Below are 13,788 nucleotides of genomic sequence, written 5' to 3' on the forward strand. Positions count from 1 at the left end.
AGAGGACACAGCCTCAAGCTACACCAGGGGAAATTTAGGCTTGAGGTGAGGAGAAAGTTCTTCACTGAGAGAGTCATTGGACACTGGAATGGGCTGCCCGGGGAGGTGGTGGAGTCACCATCCCTGGGGCTGTTCAAGGCAGGACTGGACGTGGCACTTGGTGCCATGGTCTGGCCTTGAGCTGTGTGGTAAAGGGTTGGACTTGATGATCTATGAGGTCTCTTCCAACCTTGATGATACTGTGATACTGTGATATTTGTGTATATCTGCTTGCAAATTGTGCTAAGCTGTAAATATAGCTTCATTCTTTAACTTCCAGCAGGCTGAGTCTAGTCTGGGTGATCTCATAAGACTGGGGGGCTGGGTAACACCCAAACCATCACATATGTTCAGATAATCCTTGTGGTCCCTTCCAACTTTGCTGCTTTTGATTCCATCTCAAGTGTAGCTATTTATATGTGAAAAATGCACAGCCTGGTTTTATGCCAAGTACTTTTTGTAGCTGAGTAATGGATGATAAGTTGGACTGGATGATCTTGGAGGTCTGTTCCACCTTGGTTGATTCTATGATGAGTTTCAAGGAAAAAATTGCAAATAATTGTGTGTTATGAAGATTCAGAAAAATGTATATATTGCAGTGCATAGATGAATGTTCCTCTGAGTTCTCTGGGACCAGGGAAGGCTCTCACACTTGGGTCCCCCCCTCTGGGTACTGTTTCAGTACTTTGTTACAGCTTAAACACTAAAACCATCAGGAGAAAGGTATATACACAATACCTATGGCTCACCTGCTACAGCCATAGGGAGAAACTACAGTGCTGAACAAGACACGACAAACAATCCCAAGGAGCTCTGTTGATCCAAGGGCAGGCTACACTCACCCCATCCCACTGGCCAGCAGAGCTCCTGAGATGCACAGACAGCAGAGCTGGTCAGCTGCCGCCTCAGCAGGCAGGCGTCCCCCGCGGGAGCCACACATCGTGGTGGTCAGACTGGTGCCCTCCAGCTCCCCTGCTAATGGTTTAGATGTGTTCAGGATTCTGTGATGTGTGCCCAGTGCATCCCAGAATTCTGAACCAAGGAGAACCAAACTACTCCTTTACTTAGGAATCTGTTCCATACCATCTTTCTCTACTGCCCATGTGCACAGCTGCAAGCCCTGCTTCCCCCGGAGCTTATCTTTAGTAACCTGCTGATTATCGGCTGCTTGTAACTTCTGATCACACTCAAACCAGCTCTTCCCTCTTAAACTGAACTACAGAACAACACCATAAGCTAATGGAACTGGAAGCTTTTTGTTTGCTTTCAGACCAAAATGCTCAGACTGAAGTTTAAAATCAAAGCTTGGTGCCATGGTCTAGTTGACTGGATAGGGCTGGGGGATAGGTTGGACTGGATGATCTTAGAGGTCTCTTCCAACCTGGTTGATTCTATGATACTGTGTTCAAACTAACTCTCAGTATTAAATCACAGTATCACAGCATCACCAAGGCTGGAAGAGACCTCATAGATCATCAAGTCCAACCTGTTACCACAGAGCTCAAGGCTAGACCATGGCACCAAGTGCCATGCCCAATCCTGCCTTGAACAGCTCCAGGGACGGCGACTCCACCACCTCCCCGGGCAGCCCATTCCAGTGTCCAATGACTCTCTCAGCGAAGAACTCTTGCAGTGTTTGTATGCTGATATTTGATGGTCATGCAAACTGAGATGCCTGAAGAATTGGTTTTAAATCATTAAACTAACGTGTGATACCTCAGATGAAATTTTCAGCTTGAACACAGTTTTATTTTGCTTTGTAGATGCTTGTTGGTCAAGAACGACTTCCTGTCATGTCAGAGCCCCATGAGGTCAGAGGAGCTTTTCCAGACTTGGAAAAGTTTGAGAGTGACCTACAGAATATGTTAAAAATTGTGGACAAGCAACTGGAGTTGTGTGGGGAAGACGAAAAGGTTTGTGAGCAATGAAAGAATTAACTTAGTAACTTTCTGTTCTGTCTGCATGTTATGTTGTGCTGATTTGAGACTAATTGGAATATTTTACTGAGAGAAACTAAATGCTTAGCTGTGAAAAGAAAGAAAAGAAAACAACAGTACCCTGTATCAGCCATTCTCCTGCTGAGAAACACAACTAGTCAAAATATAGATGAGACACTCACTGCTCACACACTGCTCAGCTCTCACTTCTGGCTCTGCCTTCTTTCTGGCGGTCTGCTCTCTGTGGCTGTCTCTGTCTTAACTCTCTAATCCACCTAACCCTTTTTCCTCTGACCTCCCTGTCATCTTTTTGCCATCTCACCTCAGATCTCCACATATATCACGTGAGATATACGTGAGTTGATCTGGTTATTTCTGAAGGGAGGGACAGAGGAAGGGGGTTTGGGTCAGGAGTCCTCTTGGGCACTCTGATTTCTAGGAGGGGTATTGTGCTTCTGTATTACCTTTAACTTGTATATAACTGTGTGTATTTGTGTGTATCTGCTTGCAAATTGTGCTAAGCTGTAAATATAGCATCATTCTTTAACTTCCAGCTGGCTGAGTCTAGTCTGGGTGATCTCCTAAGAGTGGGGGGCTGGGTAACACCCAAACCATCACATATGTTCAGATAATCCTTGTGGTGCCTTCCAGCCCTGACCGATTCTGTGATAAGCTGAGTCGTAGTGGATTGGTGAGGTCAGTGGGTGCTTGTGATATGAGATGCACATGGAGGTGTTGCAGTATGGCTTGCAGCAAGTCCAAATAAGAACTTGGAGTAAAATTTGTATTTTTATAGATTCTTGTTTAGGCTCTGCAGTTCAGCTGTATAAAACTGTGATAATTTGTTTGTATCTTGCCCACTATAGCCTTGTTGGCTACACAATTGAGTAAAGACCTGCCAGGCTTCCTCATCTGCCTTCTGTTTAAGCACATGAAATGCTATAAACTGAGCTGGACAGTTGACTATTATATGCTATTTTCTATAGACTTATACTACAGAAAACAATATTAAAAGGCCTCTATGGGAGGACTTATTGTTCTAGAACATATGGTTCCCTTTCTGCTTTTTCATATGTATTATGTTTTCTTTCTGTTTTGCTCTAAGCTTGCTTTTTATTGTCAAAAAAATGTTTAAAACAGAATTGCAGCTGAAGTCATAACACACAAAATGAGTGAGGGTTGGAAGGGACCAAAAGGATCATCTAGTTCCAACCTCCCTGCCGTGGGCTGGGGCACCCTACCCTAGATCAGGCTGCCCACAGCCTCAGCCAGCCTGGCCTTAAAAGCCTCCAGAGATGGGGTTTCGACCAACACCAATCACTCTCTCTGTCAAGAACTTCCTCCTAACATCCAGCCTAGACCTCCCTTGGCACAGCTTGGGACTGTGTCTCCTTGTTCTGTTGCTGCTTGCCTGGCAGAAGAGACCAACCCCACCTGGCTACAGCCTCCCTTCAGGGAGTTGTAGACAGCAATGAGGCCACCACAAGGATCATCTGGTTCCAACTGTCCTGCCATGGGCAGGGCCACCCTACCCTAGAGCAGGCTGCCCACAGCCTCAGCCAGCCTGGCCTTAAACACTTCCAGCCATGGGGCCTCAACCACCTCCCTGGGTAACCCATGCCAGACTTTCACCACTCTCATGCTCAACAACTTTCTCCTCATGTCCAGTCTGAATCTCCCCACCTCCAGCTTTGCTCCATTCTCCCTAGTCCTCTCACTACCTGTTCCTCTTGCTGTGGCTACCTACAGTTGGCTTATTGAGTGAGCTTCCTGCTGGGCATCTCTTTATGAAGTTTGCGGGATGACCAAATTGGATTTTAGGATTCAGTACTTGTGGAGAAGAATCTCACCTTGAGTTTGTCTTATTTGGTACCATTACTGTTAATATGTGAGCAGTAGTAGATTAACTTTGTAAAGCAGCTTTCTATAGATAACGCAGACTTGTGTAATTTTAGCTGGATCAAGAAAGAGCTCAGATTGAAGAAGTTTTACAGAGGGGAGGACAGATGTTACAGCAGCCTATGGAAGACCACAAGAGGGAGAAGATCCGCATACAACTGTTGCTTCTGCAGAAGAAGTATAACAGTGTGCAGGTATGATCATGATAGTTACTACTGTTAAAGGTCATTTATACAAGCTCCTCTTTGGTGTTACACTTACAACCAGTGCCAGAACGAGAGGACACAGCCTCAGGCTGTGCCAGGGGAAATTTAGGCTGGAGGTGAGGAGAAAGTTCTTCCCTGAGAGAGTCATTGGACACTGGAATGGGCTGCCCGGGGAGGTGGTGGAGTCGCCGTCCCTGGAGCTGTTCAAGGCAGGATTGGACGTGGCACTTGGTGCCATGGTCTGGCCTTGAGCTCTGTGGTAAAGGGTTGGACTTGATGATCTATGAGGTCTCTTCCAACCTTGGTGATACTGTGATACTGTAACCTGGTAATGACTTCAATATTGTTAGTGTACAAGGTTCTCTGAGGAAGTGTTAAATGTGCATATGTGCAGCTGTGAAGCATTGTGCAAAATGAATAATTTGTATTAATTTTGCTATCCAGATGATGATTGTTAAGTACTATAAAACCCCCTTGTTTATTAACATTAAAACTCACCAGAAAACTTATTCACAGGTTCAAAAAACGCACAGGTTGGAAATTTATACAGGTAGGGCACAGGAAAACTTGAACACTTATTTCTTAAAGGGGCAAATGCAAATATGATACTGGAAGAGGCTTTTAAGCATTTACTTACAAAATTACAAATCAGACAATACCCAAAGCATGTGGAACTTTGTCTTGTTGGCTGCTGAGACTTCATTCTTCCCAGGATTGTGGGGAAAGGAGGCAGAAAATCTCTGACCTTGTCTCCTGGCTCCTGTGGATGATCTGTGTATCTCCAGGGCTTCTAGTCTTAGTAGGAGACTTCCAGGTGCAAGTAGGATGTCTTGCCATGTGCAGTCTCAGCACAATGTCACTCTGGCTATGCAGGCTGATCACGTGCAAGCATTTAGATCCTGTTCCTGGTAAGCTCTCCAGGCAAAATTCAGGATGCAAAAATGAGGCAGCAGCAGCCCTTGCTTATTCTGTTTATCAGTATCCAGCCCATGACTAGTGGGGCATTGCAGATAGATTAGCAAATCAGAAGGGTGCTTTGCCAGGCCTCACCATATTAGGTGAAGCCAGGGCTTTCACCCTCCCCTCCCACCGTTGCCTCCCCCAGCACAGGAGGAGCAGGGGAACTTGTCTGGTCAAGTCAACATGGATAAGCCCATGTTTGCCCCATCAAGCCTACCACCACAGCAGTCTGACTCCAAATCTTTGCAACTCCAAAGTACAAATTTTGCCATTCCAGAGTTTTGAGGGGAGTAACTTTGATTTTTAAAGTCTTTTCCTGAACTTCACAGAGGACCACTCTATATGTGTCTACACAGGTGAATGTGTGCAGATAATGGGGCATTTGCTTCACTTGTCTTTGGTCCTCCACTACCAGGGTTTGTGGAGTGACTACATAGACATGTGTGCACATTCACCGAGTCCTCAGCTGAAGAACTTTGTGTAGGTGTGAGTCTGCTCTTGAATTCCTCAGCTTCCTCTAGAGAGTAGCTGCAGCAATTGTGGACTCTACTATGTTGTCTAGTTTGGAATTTGCTGCTTCAGAACAATCCCTCGAGTAGTTTTGCTTTACAAGTAAGATCTACTCTGTTCACTTTCCTTCTTACACCATTTTCCCCCTAATACACCGGATCGTAGGAATGCAGGTCATTTCCAAGGAGGCAGGTGGTGGAACTATCTCCAGTGTTTTCCCAGTATAAGAAGGAACATGATAACCTAATGAAATGGCTGAATGAGGCTGAGCACCGTCTGCCAGGGCAACAAAGTGTGGAAGGTGAAGAAAAATTACAGGTGAATGAGCCTTTTTTTTTCTTACAGCAAACAGTGAATAGTGAATGAGCTTTAGAGGTGATACTAAGTTCTTTTAACACCTTCTTGGAAACAAATGTTTTCAAAATGGCATCATTCATTTATCCTTTGGAAATTACCTTTGTATACTACTTAGGTATTTGTCATCATAGGTCCAGACTAGCTCAGCTATCAGGCAGAGTGGGCTCTGGACAGTGGTTGAATTAGGACAGTTTCTCTTGTCAGCCTTGCTTATGGGCATTATGCTTAGCTTATTTTGGTGCCCTGGCTCAAATAATCTCATTCAATGTCTGGTTAGTGCAGGCATGATAAAATCTTCATCTGAGGCTCTGAATCCAGTGGTTAGGATGTTGTGACTACTCTGAGACTGCCTTTTGTGCTGATTCAAGTGCTTAGGGAGTGATAATGACTCCCTAAGCACAATGTGATTGATACCACTGTACACAATGAAGATTAATAACAATGACAAAAGTTGACATATATCTGATGAGAAGAGCTATGTGTTGTTACCTGTGTGTGCAGATCTTGATAACTTATTTAATAGGATGTCAGACTTTGATTAAAATATACTGCCCAGAAAGCTGTATGTCTTAGTTGATGAGAACAGAGATGCTCTCAGTGTTTGTTTTGGCTTTTGTTGTGGTTTGGTGGTTTTGTGGTGTGGTGTTTGTTGTTTTGGGTTTTTTTAATTGCTTTATTAAAAGTAAACCTTCATTTTCATCCTTCACAACCCTTTGGCTGCATGGTAATTATATTAATATTTTAGGCAATAACAGTGAGGAACCATGTAAAGCACCAAGTAATTTCTTGGGCAAGCTTGGGAGCTAGGCAATCTGTCAAGTACTACTTAGTTTCTGCATCTGAAGCTTCATAATTAAAGCAAATCAATCTCTGACTGCTCTGTAGTCTTTTTTTTTTAACCCAGCATCAATTAACTTGGAGGCAGGGGTGAAATGCACTGGCTCTGTGAGAGACACCACAAAATCACAACGTGCTCTTTATGCACAGCTGTGGTGCTGTGTCTCTTCAGCTGCCTGTGATAGCTGCAGGGCTGTGGCAGGCAGTCTGCTGTCCTTGGTCATACAGTATCAGTTCACCCTCTAAATCTGCTTCCCATTAGAGACACTTTTCAAGTTACTGACTAAATCTTCCACCCAGAGCTGGGCAGCAGAGATGGCCCCAGGGTCTGTTTAACTGCCTGATATCTAACTGCTCTGTTGGGTGTGCTGTGTGCTTTGCACATGAGCTCCTTGGGGCCTCACTGATGCTGGGGAGATAGAAGGAAATGGAGCCATAAGTAGTAAAAAGTGAAACAACATGATTCAGTTTTTGTGTTTGACCTGTCAGTCATGAGGCTGCAAAGAGGAGAAAGGTGCACTTGGAAGATTCCTTGCTACAGATAGTCTTTCTTCTCGCTGTTGGCTTCATTGCAGATTGACTGGTATTTTCTAAGCAAGACATTTTGCCTACTGGCAAGCCCATTTGTGACCCTTAGGATCTTTGAAACAACCTTGTCTCAAAAAGTCAATTCCCAGAATGCAAGGCACATCAGGACCCATACAATAATATGTTTCTTCCACTCTTTACCAGTTAAACTGTTCTCAGCCTGCAACTTAGTTAACTCCTGAGATCCACCAGTGATTCCAGAAATAGTGATAGACTGTCCCTTTGCAATTGGATGGCAATAAAGTACACTGAGCACCTGTGTCAACTAAAGCCCTGTATTGCCCAACTCTTGAACTGCCAGGCCACCTAATGAACACATTCCAATAGATTCAGTTCTCTCTACTATCCCTTTCCTCCTCCTGGCTGGAAGCAGGGCACCCCTAATGCTGAACATGGCATGTGGGGTGTACACAGTGATTGGTGGTGTTGTGAGAGGAATTGCAACTGTTGGAACAATTGCAGTTGCTCTGGGGAGCTGAAGAAGTGACAGCTACTTTTCGGGCATTACTGCCTCTGTTTCTGCCACTCTGCAGATCCCTGACTCTCTTTGAAAGAGCTGAAGTAGGTTTACCATCCCATTTGTTCATGTTCTCACCGTATGTGTCACGCAGAAGTATCCACAGTGACGCACGTGATTGCTGCTGTCTGGGTGGAATTTGTCTCCTCCTGGGCTGGAATTGCCTTGCAGGAGGTGGGCGTCTGTTCCTGACTGCAGAAACATGCACCCATTCAGATGATGCAGGAACGGTATCCTTTACCAGATGGGAAATGTTTCTAAGATACTCCTTCAGTTCTTACATGCCATCTTTGATGCCATCCTTAATGCTATCTTTCATCTCTGTACCTAGACTTTTTATGGCAGAGACTAGGGCAGAATGTGCCAAGCTGTCCTCTGCCTGCCTGAGCTGATCAGTGAACTCACCAACAGTGAAAGACCTTCCATTATCACTCCTTGCTAGGAATTTACTGGCCAAAATGTTAGTATAGGATGAAGGAGCAAGCTTAATCAGCTTCTTCATGAGACCTGTTCCAAGAGGAATGTCATCAGGCTCATGTGTGCCATGATCTCCATAAAGCACTTCCTTCACAGCAAACTCCTTCAGAAGCTTAATTCCCTGCTCAATGGTGTTCCACTTCTTGGCAGCCCATGGCAGATCATCTCGGGAAGGATATCTCATAGCCACAGCCAACAGAAGGCATGTCCACAAGCTAACCTTACCAAGAGGACTTGCTAGGTGTTTGTCCACTCCACTCTCCTTGGTGAGAGTCCTAGCTGCTTGGCAGACTTGTCTCCTACCTGCAGGGCACTGGCACCAATGCCATGGCATCTCACTAGCCACCTTAGGATTGGCTCTCCTGATTCTCTTGTGTATTCCTTTCTAACTTCCCTGACCTCTCTGAGGGGATCACTGGAATCCTGGATGTCATCCTCCTCCTCTCCCCCTTGTTGATCTGGTTGTCCCTGGCCTAGAAACAGAACTTTCCTTAAACTCCTCGGAACCATTCTCTTTCTTGGCAGCCAATCTCACAACGCTCCTCTGTCAGAGTACTGAGATCTGAGTATGTTGGCCAAATCTCAAAGACTATATGTTTCCTCTTCCTCCTCTTGTGCACCAGAGGTCCCCTCTCCTAAGTCCTCTTCTGAATCACTCTTTGTGAAATGTTTTGTCTTAACCTGGGCTTTGGCTGGGGCCAGAAAAAACTGGGCTGAGGTTTCCTCTAGTGGGTCTGAATTATTTGGGGTCTGACCTGAGGCCTGTGAGTTCAAATCTGGCTTAGGGTTAGGGGTTTCTGCTGCCTGAGGAGTCAAATTAGCTGAAGAAACATTTTGAGTCTGAGCAGTTATCTTTGTTCCTGAGCTTTGTGCCATGTTATTGTTATTACCCAGGACTTTGGCATCCTTCCCAGAATCTAGGGGAGGAGGAGTAGCAGTGGTCCCTCCTTCTCTAGAACTCTCTGAGCTAGAATCATTTACATTCAGACTGGTGCTTATCTGGGACACTGGCCTTTTCTCTTGGCTTCTTAAAGGCACCACATCTGAATTTCTCTTACATAATGCCAAAATTAATATGAAAATCAAAATTGCAAGACCTAAGATAACCCACGACAGAAATGCCACAGTCTTACATGAATGAAATTCAGAGCAAGAGTTAGGTAACTGGGTCTTAGGCAAAATCACTCTCGTTAAAGCTATTGATAAAGCAGTATCATTTCTTGTGTTGTTGCTGGAAAAGACCCTGTAATATTAAATCAAACATACCCAAGGATGTAATCTCCAAAATCAATTAAAAAAAATTTGATGTAACCTTTGATTTAATCTTCTTCAAACTTAGATTAAACCAAAGGTAACCAATTTGGGCCTTAATCCAGTTATAGACAAGAAAGCAGAAAATAGGTCCCACAATAGCCCCCACTAAGTAAAATAGCTTCATTAGCTTCATTCTGATTCCCAGAGTTAATTAACAATCACTCAAAATTCGTTTGCCCCATGTTGGTGCCAAAATAAATGATATGATGGTTTGGGTGCTACCTGCCCCCCCCCCCCCCCCCCACTTTAGAAATCACCCAGACTAGACTCAGCTGGCTCTGGAAATTGAATGAAGCTTTTATATTTACAGCTTAGCACAATATACAAGCAGATAGTTACAGTATATACAGTTATAGACAGAAACAGACAAGCTAAAAGGTAATACAGAAACACAACTCCCCTCCCAGAAACCTGAGTCCCCAGGAGAGGCTCCCAACCACCCTTCCACCTTCTGCCATCCCTCTCTACCTTACCCCAGATGTTGCCTTGTGCCCAAGGAAGAATGGAGGGTTGGCCAGGGGAGGTTAGGAAGCAGGTGGATTAATCAGGTTAGGTCAGAGAGAGAGAATGCAGCCCAAAGCCCAGGCAGTGATCAAATGTCCTAGCTATATTTACATTCTTGTTCTTATACCTCTCAGCAAGCCTATGAGTGAAGTAGACATCACCATAGTTTCCCTTTCACAGCCTGTAACCTAGTTCTTCTCAGCAAAACATTCCAGCTAGCTTCAAACTGGCACAGCTTGGAAATATCTGGAGGTGCTTGTCAACAGCCTTGTTACTGGGGCTTAATATTTTACTGTCTGTCAGTTAGGCTTTTGCAGACTGACTGTCAAATTAAACTCACTGTCTGAAATCACTGAAAACATGCATTTGTTCTTCATGCCCTTCAGGTTATTCTCTGCTATTAGTAAATCTTACAGTTGAGTGCCTCTGTCTTGTTTGACTCAAATTTATTGAGTAAAGGATGGTGGCTTAAATTTTGTTTGAATTTTTGAGTATTTGGAGGTCTCTTCCAACCTGGTTGATTCTATGACTTAATTGTGTATTGTTGATTTTAAGGAACCAGGCTATTTTCAGGTAACAGAATCCTGTTGCACAAGATACCTTTTTTGAAAGCAAAAACCTGCTTTTGTTTTTTGGAGTATTTGCTGTGTCTGTATCTGCTATCTTGGCCAAGCCCAGCAGAGTTTAGTGTCTTGCAGTTGGCTTTTTAAATGATGGCCTGGATCTGAATCGTTACGATCTAAGAAAAAGCTGCATTCAATTACTGTTCTTGCTTTTGGTTAATCTGACAGCGTGGTGTTTGGCTAGATAGCCTGATCTTACAGCCAGAACAGTATGGGCTTCTTGTTATCATAGAATCAACCAGGTTGGAAGAGACCTCCAAGAGCATCCAGGCCAACCTAGCACTCAGCCCTCGCCAATCAACCAGACCATGGCACTAAGTGCCTCAGCCAGGCTTTGCTTCAACACCTCCAGGGACGGTGCCTCCACCACCTCCCTGGGCAGCCCATTCCAATGCCAATCACTCTCTCTGCCAACAGCTTCCTCCTAACATCCAGCCTAGACCTCCCCTGGCACAATTTGAGACTGTGTCCCCTTGTTCTGTTGCTGCTTGCCTGGCAGAAGAGACCAACCCCACCTGGCTACAGCCTCCCTTCAGGTAGTTGTAGACAGCAATGAGGTCCCCCCTGAGCCTCCTGTTCTGCAGGCTGCACACCCCCAGCTCCCTCAGCCTCTCCTCACAGGGCTGTGCTCCAGGCTTCTCACCAATTATGAGGATGTTCTTGCCAGAGAGAGTGATTGGCATTGGAATGGGCTGCCCAGGGAAGTGGTGGAGTCACCATCCCTGGAGGTGTTCAAGCAAAGGCTGGATGAGGCACTTAGTGCTATGGTCTAGTTTATTGGCTAGGGCTGGGTGCTAGGTTGGGCTGGATGATCTTGGAAGTCTCTTCCAACCTGGTTGATTCTATGATTCTATGAAATGCTGAGCTCTTGAGGAGTTAGTGTCTTTTATTACAGAATCACAGAAACATTCTGGTTGGAAAAGACCCTCAGGATCATCAAGTCCAAATGAGATTGCTACGCTACAAGGTGCACCCTAAATCATATCCCCAAGTACCACACCCAAATGACTTTTAAATACCATCCAAATGACTTCTAAACAGATAGAGGATTGCTGCAAAAAGCCTATTCTAGTACTGCTGGAGCACAAATTTGGGAAATGTGAGGGATAATACTTACTGAAAAGAGTGGGGAGAGGAGCAATAACAATAAAAAAGCTGCTTCAGTAGATTAATGTTTGTCAATCCTGATGATGCAAGAAGCAGATGCTAGGTTGTAACTGTAACTAGATACAGGCTCTATCATAGAATCAAGAAGTGTAAGTTCCAGAAATGTTGTTTCTCTTACCTTAATCCTCACCAGTGTCCTTTCCACTACCAGAGTTCTAATAAGGAATGATATGAGGCCATTCTGACTCCTCCTATCTACAGTTTTCTACCTTGTAAATATAAATACAGGAGTAGTTTTCTGCAGGACTTTCAGCTTGATGTCATTTTGGTGGAGAGGGCTTTGCTTTGTCTTTTAATGTAGAAGTGTTTTTTTCTGAATATAGCTTACTGAGTTACTGTGTTATGCTTTGGGATTTTTAGCATGTAATTGTTTGTTCTTTGAAATGTTTTAGGCAATGCCTGTCCAGCAGAGGTTAAAAAGCCACTTTGCAGAAGTTAGGACCTTACCTTTTTCGGCTGAATACTTGGTTGAAATCAACAAAGTCTTGCTGGCCATGGCTGATGTTGAACTGCTGCTGAATGCACCTGAGCTAAATATTGGGATCTATGAAGATTTTTCAGCACAGGAAGATGCACTGAAGGTACTGAATCTCTAAGCATTGCAGTCTGAGGGAAGAAGGGAAGGTAGTGGCTGAAGTAAAAAAATCATTGCAGCCACTGTCTAGCTTTATTTGAATTTTTATTCAGTACATACTGGATCAATATGCATTGAAAATTAAACAAGAGTTTTATGACTGATTTTTCTTTCTATGCAGAGCCTGCACACAGAGTGGAACACAGGGTGGGAGGTTGATGGAGAAGAATTTAACTCCTTGTTAGGGAAATTGTTGTGTTTCTTATCATGTAGCATGCCTGAAATGTGCAGAAAGGATAAAGCAGATCTCCTATGTTCCTGCTTCAACTCTTTAACACTGCTGCTAATCTGTCATGTGAAAAAAATAATTACTTAAGAATAGGGAGAAAGGGAGACTTGACATTTGCTGTCTACAACTACCTGAGGGGTGGTTGTGGCCAGGAGGAGGTTGCTCTCTTCTCTCAGGTGGCCAGCACTAGAACAAGAGGACACAGCCTCAGGCTGCACCAGGGGAGATTTAGGCTTGAGGTGAGGAGAAAGTTCTTTACTGAGAGAGTCATTGGACACTGGAATGGGCTGCCCGAGGAGGTGGTGGAGTCGCCGTCCCTGGAGCTGTTCAGGGCAAGGTTGGACGTGGCACTTGGTGCCATGGTCTGGCCTTGAGCTCTGTGGTAAAGGGTTGGACTTGATGATCTGTGAGGTCTCTTCCAACCCTAATGATACTGTGATACTGTGAAGCTTGATGACACCAAGCTAGGAGCAGGTGTTGCTCTGTTGGAGGGGAGGAGAGCCTTGCAAAGGGACCTTGCCAGGCTGGATGGGTGGGCAGAGGCCAATGGCATGAGATTGAACAAGGCCAAGTGCAGGGTTCTACACTTTGGCTACAACAACCCCAAGCAGTATCACAGTATCACCAGTGCTACAGGCTGGGGAAAGAGTGGCTGAGAGCAGCCAGGCAGAGAGGGCCCTGGGGGTACTGGTAGACTGTAGATGAAGATGAGCCAGCAGTGTGCCCAGGTGGCCAATAGAGCCAATGACATCCTGGCCTGGATCAGGAAGAGTGTGGCCAGTAGGACAAGGGAGGTTATTCTGCCCCTGGACTCAGCACTGGTCAGGCCACCCCTTGAGTGCTGTGTCCAGTTCTGGGCCCCTCAATTCAAGAGAGATGTTGAGACACTGGAAGGTGTCCAGAGAAGGGCGACTTTGGTGACCTCTGATTTGTTCTGATTCTATGATTATTTCACCTCCTTCATGAAAAAGCTGAAAAGGACACATGCTT

The 13,788-nt window shown here is 44.9% G+C and overlaps 1 protein-coding gene across 1 annotated transcript in view; it reads left to right on the forward strand.

Annotated features, from left to right (window-relative positions):
* The window catches only part of UTRN (utrophin), a 481,902-nt gene that overhangs the window by 200,038 nt on the left and 268,076 nt on the right, over positions 1–13,788 (forward strand). The window contains exons 38-41 of the mRNA XM_064158262.1: positions 1,803–1,952; positions 3,932–4,069; positions 5,717–5,869; positions 12,328–12,516. Of these exons, the coding sequence (XP_064014332.1) occupies positions 1,803–1,952; positions 3,932–4,069; positions 5,717–5,869; positions 12,328–12,516 (630 nt within the window). The remainder of the gene's footprint in view (positions 1–1,802; positions 1,953–3,931; positions 4,070–5,716; positions 5,870–12,327; positions 12,517–13,788) is intronic.

Source organism: Pogoniulus pusillus, chromosome 18, assembly GCF_015220805.1.
Source record: "Pogoniulus pusillus isolate bPogPus1 chromosome 18, bPogPus1.pri, whole genome shotgun sequence".
Classification (NCBI taxonomy): domain Eukaryota; kingdom Metazoa; phylum Chordata; class Aves; order Piciformes; family Lybiidae; genus Pogoniulus; species Pogoniulus pusillus.